This window comes from Hyperoodon ampullatus (genome assembly GCF_949752795.1).
Source record: "Hyperoodon ampullatus genome assembly, chromosome: 7".
NCBI classification, from domain to species: domain Eukaryota; kingdom Metazoa; phylum Chordata; class Mammalia; order Artiodactyla; family Ziphiidae; genus Hyperoodon; species Hyperoodon ampullatus.
Genome location: NC_136920.1, coordinates 19,155,193 through 19,175,189, shown reverse-complemented (window position 1 = coordinate 19,175,189; position 19,997 = coordinate 19,155,193). Strand labels below are relative to the sequence as shown.

The 19,997-nt window shown below is 40.2% G+C and overlaps 1 protein-coding gene across 1 annotated transcript in view; it reads left to right on the top strand.

Annotated features, from left to right (window-relative positions):
• Positions 1-19,449, top strand: part of HSD17B12 (hydroxysteroid 17-beta dehydrogenase 12) — a gene marked incomplete at both ends in the record, with an annotated part of 167,927 nt that extends 148,478 nt beyond the window's left edge. The window contains 4 exons of the mRNA XM_079707645.1: positions 3,958-4,039; positions 5,685-5,750; positions 18,936-19,085; positions 19,345-19,449. Of these exons, the coding sequence (XP_079563771.1) occupies positions 3,958-4,039; positions 5,685-5,750; positions 18,936-19,085; positions 19,345-19,449 (403 nt within the window). The remainder of the gene's footprint in view (positions 1-3,957; positions 4,040-5,684; positions 5,751-18,935; positions 19,086-19,344) is intronic.
• Positions 19,450-19,997: the final 548 nt, after the last annotated feature.

The following is a 19,997-nucleotide window of genomic DNA, read 5'->3' as shown; positions in this document are numbered from 1 at the left end:
CATGTAAGGAAGAAAAGAGGCTTGGGAATTTTTTTTTTATCCAAGTGATCATTAAAGAGAGTTTTCTAATTGGGGATTTCACAGGAAAGAGGAAAGTCTAGAAAGCATAGCTATAGGAGGCTATAAATATCAGGTACTGAATTTTATAGGGTTTTGTGTGTTTAATGTCTCGCTTGTGGGAGGGCTAGTCATTGAAGAGAATAATTTTGGATGAAAAGGTGCTTCCTTATCTGCAGTGGTATTTTCTGCTTTGTTTTTTGCGGTATTTTAATTCTAGTAGATCCTCAATAACTTACACCACTGAGACACCATCGTGTGGCTGTTAGCAAGAAAGCAACCTGATGAATTAAGAATGTTGTATCACAGAAAATATTACTTGACTTGTTTATTTGGATATTTGTCATAACAAACTAGAAATGTGCTGAAATATGAGCATCATGAGTCTTCATTATGGAGCTTCAGCAAATATTCTCAATGTACCTTCCAGTCTTAGAATTGTTCCCCAAGTCCCCAGAAAATGAGAGGTTAACCAGGGTTTGGTTTTATGTTTGTTTCTGTGTGCAATTAAGCGCAGCCCATTTTGTCCCTCTGCTTCATATAACAGAGTTGTCATGAGTCTGGCTGTGCCATGGAAACTGGTTTGACGTCACTAATTCTGCTTAGATGGGGGATTAGCGCTAAACAAAGTGGTTGATTTTAAAGGCGAGTCCTTTGTGCCTCGTGGTCCCAAATGTTCATCTCCATCTCTACGTAAAGAATAGACACTGTATACAGTACAAGGATTGAGACAGCTCTACAAGTGTGTCATTTGTGATTCAGACAAAACTAAGTCGAATATCATTATCCTTGGAGAGAGGGAGAGAGACTTTTATGCTGTTGTGTGTGTGGGGGAACCTTCGTAGCACAGTGTTTTTGTGGAAGGGGTGTTTTCTCTACTGTCATTTTGGTGCAGTGATAAATGCTATCCTTTTAGTGTTTACTTAGATCTAGTGCGTTCTCGCTTTATACTTTGTTGGTGTTGGATTTGCTTTCATGCATTTTAGAGTGCAAATATGGTGTTTTGAATAAAGTACCTTCCAATTCTGACTTTTCACTAACTCAAACTAACTCTACCCCCTAGAAATTTTAAATTAGGGTAGAATATATGAGAAAGAAAAATCTCACTTGCCTCAAGGAGTAAACAAAGCACATGCTTGCATAATTGTGGCATATTTGACTATTGGTCTGTATTAATTTTGCAACCAGGAACAAGGTTTTTATTATCTTTAAATAAATTTTCCTATATTGAAATCATTGCTTTGGTGAGTGAAGTTTTAGGAACCAGTTTTGGTGAGGTCAAGATTTAATTTTTAAAATGTTTTTGATAACATTTAAACTTTAATTTTGGAAGACTTTTCAATTGTATTTCATTTGTGTGGAAGGAAATAAAGAATGTAAGATTTTTGTTCAAGGGCACATGCAGCCACCTCAGCCAATTTGAGTATCATCCAGCCCATAATCCTGCTGATAAAACCAGCAGTGATAGGTTACAGTGAAAAACAGCATCTTCTACAACTACTTCAAATTGGCTTTTCTTCACTTGCTGTGAATGAGTGAGGACATAGCAATTCCTGGTTACATGAGAAAACATTAAAATAAAGCACTACCTAAACCTACAAGGATGCTTCGGGCTCAGGATGGGGTGCAACTTGTCAGGATTTGGGGTTACTTCTCAGAAAGCATATTGTATTGCAGAAGATACAATAGCTTTCTTAGCTTCTACTTAATTGGGATCTGCCCTTAGCTTAAAGGTGATGCATTCCAGTATATCATAAATACATTTCACTTTCTCTTTCTCTTTTTTAATAGATTTATTGAGACATATCATAAAATCTACTCATTTAAAGCATATAATGTGATGGTTTCTAGTATATTCACAGAGTGTATCATCACCATGATCTAATTTGAGAACATTTTTAACACCCTATAAAAGATAAAGATATTTTATGGGACTTCCCTGGTGGCGCAGTGGTTAAGAATCCGCCTGTCAATGCAGGGGACATGGGTTCGAGCCTTGGTCCGGGAAGATCGCACATGCCTCGGAGCAACTAAGCCCGTGCGCCACAACTACTGAGCCTGTGCTCTAGAGCCTGCGAGTCACAACTACTGAGCCCACGTGCCACAACTACTGAAACCTGTGGGCCTAGAGCCCGTGCTCTGCAACAAGAGAAGCCACCACAATGAGAAGCCCATGCACCACAACGAAGAGTAGCCCCCGCTCACCACAATTAGAGAAAGCCCATGCACAGCAAGGAAGACCCAACACAGCCAAAATAAATAATTAATTTTAAAAAAGATATTTTAAATATCATAAATTAATACTGTATTAAAAGTCTCAGTAACCAAGGTGGTTTTTAACCCATTTCAATCAAAGGACTATCTCACAAATATAGATAAAATGAAATTACTAGATACTCATTGCTAATTCACCAGTTTTTAACCTTAGAGTAATTGGGTTCTAACTCCTGATAGGCATTCTAACTCTCTTAAAATTTAAAAAGAAAAGCCTTTTCTGTCTGTGTGAGAGATGCAAGCAAAAACTACAAGAATGGTATAATTAATACATTGACTAAATATTTCCAACTTTCTTCAAAACTGTAATATAACAATTTAAAATTTGAGATTTGATTTCTGTGTCCAACGTGTTAATGGATTTCGCCACTTAGGAAAGTGTATATAACTATTATTAATAAGGACTTCAGTTCAAAAACAGAAACAAAAAACAACAGCTCGTTTTCAGTGACTCATTAAGCGGAGGGTCCAGACTTCATTTGATGGTTGAAGTGGCATCTTGCCTAGAGGCTGGCAGATGGACTGGGTGACCTTTGGGGATTATTTCTTTTCAGATTTCTGTCTAGAATAACTTAGATGCCATTTAATCATGTTTCTTTTATTATTTTGTATAAGAGGAGTCTGTATCATCCTTTAAAAAAAATACTTAAAAATTAGGCCTTAGGAAGTAAATTCAGACCAAGAATAATGAGAAACTAAGTTGAAGGAAAGGAACCTCATCTAGAGGGCAGGAGGCAGGTGGGGCAGATAGCAATAGCTGAATAAGGGGACCAACTCCCCTGAAAAGAATGGATTTGAGGGGGAAAAGCTGGCTGTTAATTCTGTCTAAAATTCCTAAAACCCTAACTTCACACTTTACACAAGCCATATACGACTGCTGACAACTTGTATGTTTTTACAGCATTGCTTTCCTCAAACTAATTTTCATTTATTTGTAGAATGAGTAATTCCTGGTAACTTTCTGACTTTGAACTTTCATTAGTCACTAAAAGTTACAGTAGAAATTGAGCTTTGCCTCTTTGCAAAAGAATATGGTTTGCTGAACTATGGAGTGGCATGATTTTAGAGTCAACTCTGCATTTAGTGCCTGAGAGCAGGACATAACCATTCATTCATGTAAGTACCTGTTACATGCTCAGGACCGTGCAGAGTATTTTGAGGAAAAGTGTAAGATAAGGGCTCTGAGGTCTAGAAGCTTATGGTTTTTTTGAGGGAGAAGAATGTTTATACTCATAGAATGATTAAATATGACAGCATGATAGTATGTGGTGATATGCCAAATTAAAGGCATACTAGGAGTATGAGAGTGTTTTTAAGAGTAAGAATTCTTGGTGCTATGGCCAGAGAATAGAAATCAACTGGAGGAGACTGAAGATCTAATCTGGTCATGCCCCTGATTACTAAGACTGAGAAATGAGCTAATTGCAAAGAAGAGCTATTTTTAGTTGATTGAGTTATGCCTCATTCAATGACCAAGCATGTCACGTGCTGATGAAAGGCAAGGAGAGATGTGTGTTAGAAAAACAGCCAGGATATTCTGTTTCAAATAATTAGATATCTAGATCTGTAATTTATAAACAATTGTATATATGATTTCATTCTGTTTACTTGCATCTTCCTTTTTAGATCTAAAGGGGCAATTCTGAACATCTCCTCTGCCAGTGGCATGTACCCAGTTCCATTGTTGACCGTGTACTCTGCAACCAAGGTGAACAATTTTTTAGTAAATTGTGTCAGAATAAGAATAACGAATACTTTTCAGTCTGAGAAATGGGCATGGAACTTTCTTGAAGTTCTAGCCTTAGCAGTTTTCAAATGGACTGAGAAGAAAAGGAAAATAGCCAGCACTAGTTTCAGAGGAGCCAGAGCTGGAGATACACTGACTGGTATCAACTTTACAAATGAGGCACCAAGATCTCAGATCTGCAGATGCTTTTTTTCTCCCAGTAGTTTACTGGTTTTAAAATTGGTATTTGTACTTCCCAACAGGGAGCTTGGTCTGGGCCAGTTAGCTCAGCTGTTCAGAACATAACATAAATGAGTCTAAGAATGGGGATTTGATTCATGAATGACTCAGCATACAGCTTAAGTGCCAAGTCCGCAGAGCTTAGAAGGATCGCAGCTAGTCAGCACATAGATACATAGTATGCACAAGATAGATGGGGAGAGTGTGAGTTTTTGCCACATTCTTCAAAGTTCACAGATATTTATTGCCACTTCTGGAGTGAGACAAGAATTTTCCAGACCTCTCTGTAAGATGCCATAATTTTAAACCACATCACCATTCACCTCTTTTCACGTTACTACTAGGACAGTAATTTAGAATGCATTTTGTACTGCCTGCAGGTCCATAGCATCATTTTCAAATATGTTGTTGAAGCATAGGATACATCTCTGAAATAAAAATGACCATTGGGATGCTGAAATTAAACAAGCTTTTAGGGGAAAATGAACAAAATAAAATGCACAATAAGAGCTTGCAATATGACAGGAAAGGAAAAGAGCAAAATGCCTGCCCTCTTTTTCACTTGGCTCTTTGTCCCCTGGAAAAACTTAAAGTGACTACGCACTGTATTTTGAAAAAGCCTGGCTCCGCCTCCCCCAGCCCTGCAATCTGCTTGCTTTCTGTATATCTGAAACATGCAGTAGGCATGTTTAAAATGAGCACCATGTTTCTTGAAGCGACTGGTGAACTTCAACTTGTTCTTGCCTGTTCTGCTCCACGGACACAAGACTGTCACAAATTAGGACCCTAGTAGAGTCATCACTGATACTTTGCATTGCAAGCCTGAGGTTGAGTCCACCTTTGTAAAAAATGGCACATTATATTTTACAAATAGATTTAAAGTTGTTCTGTTGGAAGAAGATGGGCTGTCACGTTCACCTCTACACTTCTTGGATCTTGCCATCCCAAAGGGCCAAGAGGACGCTTGCTCTTTTCTTTTCTTTACTGACAACAAAATCCCCATAGAACAGACTTGAACAGAATTCATACTGTGTTTCTGTTTGAATGGCAAGTGGGGAGGAGGAACGAATCCTTTGTTATATAATAAGACGTTTCTTCTCGGAAAGTCATTTTCTGAAAAAAGAAAAGATAAGCGCCTTTTCCAGTTAAATCAGCATTTGATCTGGATATTATATTTGGTAAGAGAATACTTAATTTAGTGGCAGATAAAGAAAACTTGAGGTTTTGAAGGTTTTTTTTTTTAAGGTCCCTTCTGCATTTGAAATGAAAAGAATGATTAGAAACTATAGTGTTAAATGGTTAGTTGATTGTTTTTGTTTCCATGGCTACAGATCAGGCAGATTGATGTAATATGTGTGTTTGTGTTCTCACTCCCACCCCCTCCCAGGCTTTTGTAGATTTCTTCTCTAGGTGCCTCCATGAGGAATATAAGAGCAAGGGCATCTTTGTGCAGGTGAGTGGAGTTTGTTTCAGTTAAGTATCCCTGTTTTTGTGTGGTTTCCACAGCAACTGTTGCTGTCTTGGCAACGAAAGAAAATCACATTCCTAAGTAAGTGAATGTGACGTTAGCACACCATTAAAGACATGGTTTCTTTTCCTTTATGCACTTAAGTCTAGATTTTAAACAGTTATTTCCTAGAATTTTTAATTGGTAATACCTAAAGTAGAACTATGCAGCATAAACAGTTGGTGCATAATAATTGTAAGTTCTTATGATCTTATTTTGAAAGAATTAGACTGTCAATATCTCTCAGCTGCCACGTATGCAAGGAGTGCCATGACTATTCCAAAGCCTCTGTATAATAATCACAAGAGAGGAGAGAGCTGAATAAAACTGAGTTTTACTAGCACGAGGATGACTGCATACAACAGGATGATATAGGTGTGGTAGTGATCTTTTAGTTTTTTTTAATTGTGGTAAAATATGCATCACCGAAAACACCATTTAAATCACTTTTAAGTATGCAGTTCAGTGGCATTAAGTACATTGACATTGTCGTGCACCCATTACTACCTTACATCTCCAGGACTTTTTTCATCCTCCAAAACTGAAACTCTGTATTCATTAAACAATAACTTTCCATTTCCCCTCCCCCCAGCCCCTGACAACCACCATTCTACTTTCTGTCTCTGAATTTGACCACACTAGGTACTTCATGTGAGTGGAATCCTACAGTATTTGTCTTCTTGTGACTGGCTTATTTCACTTAGCATAATGTCTTCAAGCTTCATGCATGTTATAGGATGTGTCAGAATTTCCTTCATAATTCCGTTGCGTGTATATACCACATTGTGTTTATGCATTCATCTGTTGATGGACATTTGGGAGGCTTCCACCACTTGGCTGCTGTGAACATGGGTGTACCCCTATCTTTTTGAGACCCTGCTTTCAGTCCTTTTGGATATGTACCCAGAAATGGAATTGCTGGATCATATGATCATTCTTTTTGTTTGTTCTGAAGACTCGCCTTACTGTTTTCCATAGTAGCTGCCCTATTTTACGTTCCTACCAGCAATGCATAAGGGTTCCAATTTCTTCACATCCTCAGCAATACTCGTTATTGTCTTTTTGTTTGTGTTTTATAGTAGCCATCGTTATGAGTGTGAAGTGGTATCACATTGTGGTTTTGATTTGGATTTGCATTTCCTCAGTGATTAGTGAGGTTGAGCATCTTTTCAAGTGTTTACTGGCTATCTTCTTTGGAGAAATGTCTATTGAAGTTCTTTGCCCATTTTTTCATTGGGTTGCTTGCTTTTTATTTTTGAATTGTAGGAGTTCTTGATATAGTCTAGATATTAACCCTTTATTAGGTATATGATTTGCAAATATTTTCTCCCTCTCCGTGGGTTACCTTTTCACTATGGATAGTGTCCTTTGATGCTCAAAAGTTTTAAGTTTTGATGTAGTCCAGTTTATCTATTTTTTGTTGTTGTTGCCTGTGCTTTTGGTGTCATATCCAAGAAATCATTGCCAAGTCAAATGTCATGAGGCTGTAGCTAACAGATACAATGCTGTGAAACTACAGTACAAAATACAAGAGGAAGCAAATGTAGAGGTTTTTATGGGTGTCAGTCTCAAATCAGCTATTGCTCAACACAAAGAAATAATGGTGCACAGTATTTCCATGATTAGGCACATTTTCAACAATGTCTTGGGAGAGTTTGCAATTCTTACCCCTTTCCTGCTCCTGTCCACGACCTGCCCCCACCTCTTCACACATCCAGTGTTCATTATGGCTTTTAATTCTGTGAGCCTAGTATTTTCCTTTTTGCACCCTGAAGCCTCAAATGATCAATCATAATAATAATAGGTAATATTTGAGGGGATACTTTTCAGGAACAATGCTTAGCACTTCATAGGTATCCATGTATTTCATTGCATCTCATAATGATCTTATAAGATGGTGTTGATCATCATCATCTTTAAATTTATGGAAGTTGGGGTTCAGAGAGGTTAAGCCACTTGCTCATGTTGAACTGGACTCAAGTCCAGGTCTGTTTGGCACCAAAGCCTTTGTTCTTAACCACAGGGCTACTTGCTCCAGGCCTTCAGGACAGCACTGAAGACTTATTGGATCCATCTGCTTAGGCAGCCACGAACCAGAAGGTGCTGGGCTGCTTAGTTCCACTTCCTCCCTTATATCTTTAGGGTAAATGTTTCCTCGTCTTCCAGGGTCAGTTTAGAGCCTGCTTCCCCTCAATCCTTACCTGAGGTCTCCCCCAAGGGATCCTTCGATGTCATAGCCCTTTGGTGTCATTCCAATTTGCAGCTCCACATAAATATAGGGTACCCTGGGGAGGACAGGGTTTTCAAGAATCTTGAATTTTATACGGAGCTACCATACGCTCCTTTTTCCCGCTTCCTTGACACCAGTCACTTTAATGCTAATAGTTTGAACCTGCTACGTAGAATGTGTTATATTTTGGTGACAGGAAATCAGTAAAGCACTCAGGGGAGGTCAGGCATCATGTGCCACACAATGTGGTGCCATTTTCTCATTGTGATGAATCTATTATATTCACGCTATTAACAATTTTTAAACACTACTGAGAGCAGGCAGGAATCTTAAAGGTCCATTGGTGGGTGACCTAGAGTCAGTGTGACCAGAAGCTTCAAGTGTTTCAGTGACAAAGGGAGTCTTAGGCCTTGTGAGTATAGATGATCAATTTCTCAAATTCCGTGAACAGACAAGACTGTTTCGTCTCTCACTTTCAGGTCTGGTTTCCCTCAAAGATCTTTTCTGCATATGGTCTGCCTATTGATCTGCTGTGACTAACAGCTACTACAAAAGCACATTAGCATTTGTTTTCTGAAATATTTTACATTGACAAATTTTTATTTTTTCCTAATAGTGAATTATAAATGATGTAATTTCATTGATCATTCTCTTCCTTCATAGGAATTCATTCATGGTTTAAACTTAGAATTAATTTAGTGAAAAAAACAAAAACTGAAATGTTTGTAAGGAGAAGTACAGTTGTTATTTCTGTGTGAACACATCAAAACTCTGAAGTAGAAGAGAATCTCATATTAATTCTGACCAAAGGGATTAAAGAAAAAAAAAATCTGGTCTAAATGAAGCTCAGTTAAAAAATGATTGGTTTTTCTCTGGTGGTATGTTGTGTCTGCACGTTGTTTTGGACTAGGAGTATTTTTCAGCTAGTTTTCCCTTCCACTCCATCCCACATACTGTTTCCTGGGTGATCTTATTAAAAACAAGTCAGATGACGTTGCTTTCCTTCAGTGTCCTCCAGTGTCCACCCGTCATGTTGAGGATTGAATTCAGACCCCATGAGGCCATTGTCTCTTGCCATTCCATCACGCCACCCTACGTTCTGACCAGAGCGGACACTGTAGTGTCCAGTGCATGCTCTGCCCTCTGCGGTGCCCCTGACTGGCTCCTCTGCTGGCACGCCTTTGCCCCCACTCCTCTGCAAGTCTCTTCTCCACATATCCTCCCTGCCCCATTCACACCGGAGCCTGCAGCCCCTGCCCGTCTTTCAGGGCTTCAGCCTCATTTCACTTGCCCTGGGAAACCTTATCTTGGCCGCTGGGCACTTGTGGTTACACCTTCCCTTCTGCTCTCTTATTCCTTATTGTATACCTCTGCCTGGTACTCTCTGGCCCAGGACTCCCCCCACTCCAGTGTATTCTTGAGAACAGACTTTTTATCGTGTTTGTCTCTGTGTTGCTAATGGCACGTGTAATGCGGGGCACACCAGAGACCTGCCATTTGCTGGCATCACAGAGGACCCTGGCTATGCATGGCCATGCTTGGTGGTGCACAGTCCTCTGTTTTTAAGGCCTTTTGAGCTTCTTCTGTTGCTCCCATATGCCTCTGGTCTTGAATTTTCAAACTCTAGAGGGTTTCCAAGCTAATGCTATGATACCAAAATTCAGTTTCTTCTAATCTTTGGAAGGCAAGTGCTCTTTTTAGGTCTACCTCCATGTGAAGATACAACAGATTGCTCTTTTGGGAGAGGAAGAGAGTATGATTTTCAAATCCCAGCTTGTTTTGTATTAATTCCTTGTTAATATTTTTTTCTTTGCTTTTTTCTCTCCCCATCTTTCCCTCAACTTCTTTCCTGTAATTTTGTAAGAGCATTTAAAATTTTCTTCATGAATTCAGATTTGCTAATATATAAGCATTTCCTGGAAACACAAATAAATAGTAGTAACAACATGTGATATAAACGTCCTAGAGGTGAATTTTGACTCCGTTGATGTTTGAATAGAGGATAAGAAGTACATCCTTGTAAGTCTCATGGAAAGTGTGCTCTGTTGGTGAGAATGATCTGTTCTCATTCTTACCCTATAACTAAAACCCAATCAAAATTATGCCTCTTTCAAAGGGCCAAATCCAAAGTGCTCTGACTGGCTAGTTGGTGGGCCCCAGTACCGGGCTCTGTCTCTTAATACTAAGCAAGTAAGAAATAGCTGAAACTAAGATGACATCATAAAACTATACTCCTTGAACTCTTATTCTGTAAAACTTTCACAGGCTGCCTTATTTTTTTAAAACTTTTTATTTGGAAATAATTTCAAATCTATAGAAAGCTTGTAAAAATAAGAATAGTACAAAGTACACCCCAATACTCTTTATGCAGATTCACTTATTGTTAACATTTGACTCCATTTGTTTTATCATAGGGAAGTGAGTTGCATATGTCATGTTTCTTTACCTCCAAATCCTTTGGTGTGTATTTCCAAAGAATAAGGATACCCTTATAAATAATCACAATATAGATACCAAATTTAGAATTAACATTGATGTAGTATTTTCATCTAACCTACCATCTGTATTCTAATTTCTGACCTCATAGTATTCTTTTTTTTTTTTTTTGGCCACACTGCTCGGGTTGTGGGATCTCAGTTCCCTGACCAGGGATTGAACCTGGGCCACAGCAGTGAAAGCCCAGAATCCTAACCACTAGCCCACCAGGGAACTCCCCCTCATAGTATTCTTTATAGCATTTTTTACCCTCCTGTAAAGAATTCAGTCTAGGACCAGGTATTATATAGTTCTCCTGTCTCTTTAGTTTCCTTTAATCTGGAACACATCCATAGCCTTTCTTTGTCTTTTATGACATTAACATTTTTGAAGAGGACAGTACTCCTCTGCTCTTTATAATCAAACATTTCTCACTTGGGGTTTCTCTGATGCTTCCTCATGGTTAGATTCAGGTTATGCTTCCCTGGCCAAAATAACATATGTGACATTGTGTCCTTCTCAGGGCATCACATCCAAAGACACATGATATCCATCTGCCCCTTATTGCTCATGTTGATTTCGACCCTTCAGTCAAGGGGTTACCCAGTTTCTCTGCTGTAGCGTTACTGTTTTTTTCCCTTGCACTGATAAGCAGTCTGTGGGAAGACACTTTGAAAACCATGCAGATGTCCTGCCCCCTCTCACAGTTTCCCCTAGATTTAGCATCCAGCAATGAATGACTCTTCACACACCTGCCTTATGAAGAGCTTTTTGATGCTAAAGAATTCATGAAGCCCTGCCCGGATATTTACCCATTTCAAAGTAAGAAGTCTTAGCTCCCTCAGTCCAGGCTGTGGTTTTATGCAGACCACATTGATTACTGGTGTGCTTAGAGGCGGTGAGGAAAGGATGCGGAGCCTACAGTCAGCAGACCAAGGTTTTAGTTCTGGTATCACCCCTCAATGGTCTAACCCGCAGAAAGCTGCTTCATTACCTTGAGACTCAGCCTCCCCCTCTAGCACGTGGGGACACATGATAATGCATATATAAATAAAAACATTGGAAACTCTGAAACATAAGCATGAAGTAAGGAAAGAAACTTGCATTTACTGACTATCTACAATATGCCCCATGTCTTCACCTATTTTGTTATCTCATTTAAGATAGATGTTAACCTAGTCCCATTTTACAGACAGAAAGCCAAGAATCAATAGGAATCATGTAACTTGCCTAAGGTCAGTAAGTGCCTGCCACTGGCCAGCTCTTCAGCCAGGCAGGGAGGAAGCAAGTGAATAAGACACGGTTCTGACCTCAGGGCACCCACAGAGAGAGACAGATATTTAAACACATTACAACGACAAGGGATAGTAAGTCCAAAACCAGAGGTGTGTATTTTGTTCCACGTTTCTTCAGTCAAGAAATACTGAGAGGGAACTACTAGGGAGGTGGGGATGCAATAGCAAAAAGACAGATGAAGTCCCTGCTGTGGCAGAGTTTATATTTAGTGGGAAGGAGACAGACAATAGCAAGCAGACAAACACATGAATGTGATTATTTTACATAGTGATCCGCTCTGTGAAGAACCTAAAGGAGGCTGCTGTGTTGGGTAATGTGGGGACGTATGGGGAATTTAGCCATCCGGATTGACCGTGAAGGTTTGAGTAACGCCAAAATCTGTGCTCTTTCTGCCGTGCCCTCCTGCTTTTCCCCGGGGTGTTACTCTGCACCATAGTTTTCTTCCTTGGAGCTGCGAAGCCAGGTCTCTGGAAATGCTGTCAACAAGGAGACCATTTGCTACCTGAAACCATCGCATGAGGTTTAGTTTACCTGACCTTTTACCAGAGGAAAGGTGAGGACACAGGTGGAGACCCCCCCAGACCCAGAGAAGGTGGGTGTAGGTTTCAGCCGGTCTGGCCTGAAAACGAAGGGGGCTTCTCACTCTTAGCACAAAGATTACAAAAGAATATTCCATTTAAGTGTGAATTTACCATAATGGAGAAATTCTTTGGGCCCCATTCTCTTAAAGTCCTATCTTCCAGTGCCTTGTTGCTTTTTGGTGATGAGAGTTGGTGGTTTTGTTAATTCGGTTAAAAATGTAGCTTTTAGTCAGAATAAATGTAGAAAACAAATCGGACAAATTGAGATGAGGGAGCAAACAAAATTCCAGTTTATTTTGTTAATGAAAGAAGATATTCGTCGTTTGTATTTTGTTAAAACATTTTATCGCTTAGAGTAATCATACAGATCTACTGGGCTTCAAAGAGCTAGAAAGCTAAACACAGAAAAATTCGCATCGGGACTGAAAACATAAGTCCTCATCCATCTTTCTTGTTAATTGCCAATGACAATAAAAGGAGGTAATGGCGTGTGTCTTTAGTGCAAATGGAGTCTAAATACAGAGAACTATAAAGCAACAGAAAGATTCTCACAGGGAATATTCATATCTAGTCAACTGCACCAACTTTGAGAAATGGCTGAAGAATAGTAAAATTAGTCCTGTTGCGATCATTGGACCCAGACTGCTTCCAACTAGGTGAATCCTCATTTTTGTCAGTGATAATGGCTTTTTTCCTTGGCCTTTTACAGCAGTGTTATACCACAAGAACTAAAAACCTAAGATGTCCTTTAGTCCTTCAGACCACATTAAATCTGTATCCAGAAAGGACTCAGAGATCCAGCTGGTTACCACAGTCATTTTCTATAGAAAATCGTGTTCTTATCCCTCTTACAGGATATAAAAACTCAGCCAAGTTTTTTCTTTCTAAATCCATTCTGAAAATTATAAATATTAGAAAACTTAGAAAAGAATTCTAATACATACCAGAGTTTAAATCTCACATTCTTTAACTGACAATTTTTTTTCAATCCTCGTAATACTAGAATAGGGAAGATGCTATATCCCCCAAGAAAGAAAATAAAGCTCAGTATTTTGCTCAAGATCTCATGACTAGTAAGTGGTCAAGTGGAATTTGAATCCAAGTCTGTCTGATTTCAAAGCTGAAGTTTTCTCCCCCCGCCGTATCCAGCTTATTCTTTCTCTTGCACCGCAAATTCAGTCCGTCAGGGAATCTCACTGACTTTAGTTGACCCTTTAAACACATCCACTGTCTGACCACTTCTCATGACTGCCACCACGATCTCTTGCCCTGGACCTTTTGCAGCATCTTCCTATGTGGCCTCCCTACTCCCACCCCTGCTTATAGCGCCCCCCCCCCCTAGTCTGTGATCTCTTTAAAGCATAATCCAGGTCATCTTACTCCTTTGCTGAAAATTCTCCTGTGGCTTTTCATCTCTTTCAGAGTAAAACCAAGAGTTATTGTGACCCACCGTGTTCTGACTGCAGATGTTCCACGTTAGCGTGTGCCCCCTCCCCCCGCTATTTCTCTGGCCTCCTTGCAGTCCTCAAACCCTCTGAGCACACTCACACCTCAGGCCCTTTGCACTTGCTCTTCTTTCAGTCTAAGGCTCTTTATCCAGGTATCTTTTTGGCTTGCTCTCTCCCTTCATTGAGATCTTTGCTTATATGTGACCATATCACATACATGTCACCGTTATCCCAGAGGCCTTTCTTGATCACCTGCAGGAAGAGCCTCCATCACCTCCACCCTTTACTCAGGTTTATTTTTCTTCTTCCTTTTTTTTTTTTTTTTTTTTTTGTGCGGTACGTGGGCCTCTCACTGTTGTGGCCTCTCCCGTTGTGGAGCACAGGCTCCGGACGCGCAGGCTCAGCGGTCATGGCTCACGGGCCCAGCCACTCCGCAGCCTGTGGGATCTTCCTGGACCGGGGCACGAACCCGTGTCCCCTGCATCAGCAGGTGGACTCTCAACCACTGCGCCACAAGGGAAGCCCTCTTCCTTTTTACCATCACCTGCCAATATTGTATACATTCTTTTAACCATTTGTTTGTAGGCTGTGTGCACCAGCCCCCCCTTCCCCCCACTAAAATGTAAGCTCAGTAAGATCAGGGACTTTGTCTTTGTCCATAACTATATTCCAAGTGCCTAAAACAGTGTTCTAGTAGGCGCTCAGGAAAGACTTGTTCAATACATGCTGTTTTGTGAGCTAACACTGTTTTCCCTTTTGTCCTTTTTTTTTTTTTTTTTTTTTTTTTTTTGCGGTACGCGGGCCTCTCACTGTTGTGGCCTCTCCCGTTGCGGAGCACAGGCTCCGGACGCGCAGGCTCAGCGGCCATGGCTCACGGGCCCAGCCGCTCCGCGGCATGTGGGATCTTCCCAGACCGGGGCACGAACCCATGTCCCCTGCATCGGCAGGCGGACTCTCAACCACTGCGCCACCAGGGAAGCCCCTCCCTTTTGTCCTTTGAATGTTAACATATGAATTCCACATATTTGGAGGTAGGTCATTTGTAAGATTATCAGCCAGCCAGTGTTGATCAAGGATTTTTTTATGTAGAGCACAACATTTTAACTCCTTCATTTTGGGCTTAGGTGCTAAGGTTTATACCTAATGTTACTGTGGGGCCTTTGCTCATTGCCATGTTATCAGGGATCTCTGTTCCATCAGAATGATTCCTTTTTCCTAACATTTTCTAGTAAGGCCAAGGGTTTCTACCAGTGAGATAATCACGGGCCCTTTTGTGGAAACGCTCATCTTCTGGTCCGCAAGGGAAATAATACAAACTCCAAAACTAGGCTCTATGCATACAGTTATTCAGATCCTGAAATGGAGGATGAATATACAGACTTACGGAGAAAAGATTCCCTGAAATGCCTCATAGGAGCCTCAGCCTCTGCCTGAAGAATATGTGCTGACTTCACTGGTGAACTTAGTGCTCATAAAAGGCAGATTAGACCCCGTCTTGAGAATTCCATGTTGTGTAAATAGACTGGAGCCTGGCGTTCTCTGGACCCATGTTTCCCAAAGCATGGGTGTAAGTTGTCCTGGTCATTTTTAAATTTGAGAAGGCATATTTAGTACACAGATGACAACGTGAAAGATGTGCTACTACGTGAAGTTAGAAGGTTCAGTGTTTGATTCTTGAATATCTGCCATGCAGCCCTGGGCATCCATCTTTCTCTTGTTCTGTGACATTAAGTTGTAATAACCTTCTTGTTCCTGAATCGAGGCCCCCTAAACTGTTCCCTAAAGACCAGATACCTCAGCAAGCTACTCAGTGGGTGAGAAAAGAAGATACCAAGTTTGTTTCCAGGGACTTTTTTCAATAGGCTGAGCAAGGACAAAAAAAGCTTTGCTTTATGGGCTGGTTAATTATTTTCAGTTTGGGATTCTAAGTGCAAAGACCAGGGCACTTGCCTGCATGGGTAGCTGTCAAGGTTCACGCTGTTTCCGAGCTGGCAGTATTTATAATGGCAAATTGTTGAGCATAAGAAACTTTAAAAAATTTGTTCTGCCCAAAATACTCCCTACAAAAGTATGGGTATATTCTTGACCTGTTCACTGTAATGTTCCCCTGCATAGACCGGAAAAGTAGATTAATTATCATTTATTGGGTTTTTGTTTAACTGTTTAAGGATGTACCTAGATGACATTTTGACATATAAGATAAAGATATTTCTTTAAAAAAACAAGATATTTCTTTACTTTTACATAACTTGAAATTCTCCTTCTTTTAAAATTCTGAGTAACTAAGACCTGTAAGTTTGCCTTTGTTTAGATAAATAACCTTGCTTAAGCTCTAGAATATCTGAAATTGTGGTTTAAACTCTCATGCTACATTGTCAACTTCCTCCTGTCATTAATTTTCTGGGCAGCAGCAGTAGAAAGGGACCCCAGTACTATATTCAGTGCTGTCCATAATGAAGTGTTCTGTTGCTAATTCATTCAGTAGATCTTCTTAGCACTCCTACTACATGCTAGGCAATGGCAATGGCTAAGCATTGGCAATATAATGGTGAATAAGACTGTGTCGTCACAGAGCTTATGCTCTAGAAATCGATACTGTCGGTGATTGGATTTCGTTTTCTGCACCGTTTAGCCTTCCTTCTGCCACTGCTTCACACATTTCCACTGTTTGAACCGTGCTGGCTGAACTACTGCAGTTCCATGAGAACATCCTGCTCTGTCTCCTTTTCTTTGCCCCTGCTGTTCCCATTACAAAATGTCCTTCCCTTATGTGTTTACCTGGCAAATTCCTCCACATTATTAAGCCTTAGCTCAAAAGTTATTTCATCTCTGAATTCTTCCCATCCTCTGCTAGGCCATGTTAACTGCTTTGATTTTAAACCATTGTAGAAATAAATACCCTTTCCAGAATAGAATGTACATGCGTCTGTTGTCCCCACCTCAAGAGCCAGGACCTTCTCTAGACTAGCTGGATGGTTTAGCCGAATGATGAGTTTGTTAACTTGTGGCACCATCAAGTGGTTCAGCCAAGCAGTGCGACTTCATTCTTCTGCAAAATCAGAACAGTCCGATTGATGCCACATAGAGAGGGAGGGGGGATTAGAATACCTAATTATGTAATTGGAAGGTATAATGAGTGGACCACCTTTATGTTGAGAAGCTCAATACTGTACAGTACTCTTGGCAGGCTTGTGATCAATATATGGGAAGGTTTTTGTTTTTGTTTTTGTTTCAACCTTTATTTTTTTTGTAGCCAGGAAACCTGGGTCATAGAGGTGTGATGGGGTTTGCTTATGGCCCTTCACTGTTGGAGTCAGAGTATATGCATACACTCTCTTTGCTTTGTTTGCTGCTCAGCTTGAACAAACTTTTCTTTCCCTACCCATTGGCAGAGCCTCATGAGCTCTGCATTTCATGTTGTGTGTTAGTCTGGGATCTCTCTTTGGTTTGTGCTCTCATATACTGGATCCTTGCAGCAACATGGGTTTAAAAATAAAGACCTGCTTGACAAAAAAAAAAAATTTGCTTTTTAAGTGAGGAATAAGTGTAGAGTAATAATTCCAATACACAAATTCTCAAAAACCAAAAGTCACCTAATCAAAGTTGGCCCAGGTATTGAAGTACTTTGGGGAAGTTAGTTTACTTAGTGTGGGTTTGTGGCTGCAGGGACTAAGAAGGAGAAAGTTGGAGAGTAACAGTGGTTAGGCCCTTGGGTTCATGGTTCTAACAGGTGGGCTGAAGTTTCAGCTCACCTGTTAAGGAGGGTGACTCATACTTGGGAATGGGAAAAATACAAAATAAAACAAAAGAGATATGGGAACTCCCCAGCTCTTGTCAGGAAGAAAATCTATAGTTTGGAGTACATCTCAATTTTATTTCTGCCTTTAGTAATGAAGTTTTTGATTTTGACCACCATGTGTTGAAACAGATCCTCTTCCTTAATAGAAGTTTCATTGTAATTTATACCCTTTCCTTTCATACATGTCAGGTAAGCAGAATACATTCACTCCTTGGTGTACAACCATGCCCAAGTAATTTCAAACTATAGAAGGAACCGCTTGTGTCATGACTCAGGAGTCGTTGTAATAGGGTTTCCTTGCATTCTGTGTTGAAACATATCCAAAATATAGCAAGCATAAGAAATAAAGAAACAGCTCCCCTAACCTAAAAGGTAATGTCCAGCTTTGTCATCCCACACCACTTCTGTGAAGTGTCTGTTAGTTACCCAAGCTGTTTCCATACTGTTATCCCATCTCCCCCCAACAAAGAAAAAAGAAAAAGAAAAGAGTGGTGGTCCTATCTTATCAATAGCAAAGTTTATAAAACTCAGAAGCAGAATGGTAAGAAACTAGGGAAGAAAAGTGGTAGCCCAAAGCTGAGAACATGAAATGTTTATTTTAGAGGGACCAAAACTGATAGAACAAGCTTAATAACCATAAAGTATGGAGGAAATTATTATTATCTCTTTAGGGGCATCAAATGTCAAAAATCTCCTATGTGGTGGTTCTGTAACTATATTGTTTAGTCAGAGTAGAAAGCATCCGGCCCCAAATCTCTGCTCCCTAGATTTGTTTAATGCCTTCTTTTTAAATACGCAAAAAGGTATGTTTCTGCTTATTTTTAATACTTTCTCTAGTCTCAAACTCTGTTGTATTGACAGATGGTTTGTTTGTTTGTTTGTTTTTTGCGGTATGCGGGCCTCTTACTGTTGTGGTCTCTCCCGTTGCGGAGCACAGGCTCCGGATGCACAGGCCCAGCGGCCATGGCTCAAGGGCCCAGCTGCTCCGCGGCATGTGTGATCTTCCCGGACCGGGGCACGAACCCGTGTCCCCTGCATCGGCAGGCGGACTCTCAACCACTGCGCCACCAGGGAAGCCCAACAGATTGTTTTTTTACAACTTGTTTTATGCTATCGTTTGTTCTATCAAGGTAGCTTTTAGATAGCTGCTTCTCTTTTCTTCTCTCTCTCTAAAGACACAGACTTTAGATTTTTTCAGAATGTTTCTGCCACTAAGAGCAATCAAGCATCAGTGTGAATTGAGTTTGTGGCCTTCCTAACCAGTGGCATGGTTTTTTCTGGGGGGGTATGTTGCCATTCTAGAGTGTCCTGCCCTACTTTGTAGCTACGAAACTGGCTAAAATTCGAAAGCCAACTTTGGATAAGCCCTCTTCAGAGACGTTTGTGAAGTCTGCCATTAAAACCGTCGGCGTGCAATCCCGAACCAACGGATACCTGATCCATTCTCTTATGGTATGTAGATTTTTAAGTTCCAAATCAGTACTTTGGTTTGGGGTTTTCTTTCCCATTGAGTCACAAAATAGTATGTGGTATATTAGCATATATACATTGTCTAGACTTACTAGCAAGGCATCTGTTTTCAACTGTACACCCAAGAACTCTAAAATCTACCTATAAATAAAACAACAATATAGTAAAACATAAGATCATATGTTTCAAATGAGTTCAAATTATAAGCCTTAATTGCCTATCTCCCCATTTCTTTCCCTAGGCCTCAGTAATCTCAAGCCTGCCTTCCTGGTTGTATTTTAAATTGACCATGAATTTAGGCAACGCCACCCGGGCTCGCTATCTGAAGAAAATTAAGAAGAACTAAGCATTGGTAACTGTGCTGAGTAACTTGACCAGATGTTCCAGCCTAGGCATGTTTGCTGCAAGGCACCCACCATCTCCACATCTTCAGTTGTCATGTTAATTAACAGTTACTGATAGAGCTAAATGTCATAACTGAGAGGAAAGCAGAGTTGCTTTCAGGAGTTCCTGACATATATTCTGGATGCTACCAGGAGTTATTTTGAAGTGTAACATAAATGCCCCTATCAAATAGATACAGAACTAACATTAGCAAGAACTGCTTACTAGGAAGGAACACAATTATAACAAATCACTGAATGATAGAGTCAGATGTAAGGCTTAAGAGTTTCATCTGGTCCAAAATGCCAGTGATGATTATACTTGTATTTTCTCTGAAACATACTTTAAAAAGCAATGGCCAGCTATTCTTTTTTGTTTTTAACACTTTGAGGGAGTGAGGATTAATTGATTTACTTATGGGAGGACACACTGCAATTTGCATAGCACTCTGTAAGGTTTTCTAAAAGTATGTCCTGGTTTGTACATTTTATGGAACTTTCCTTTCTCAAG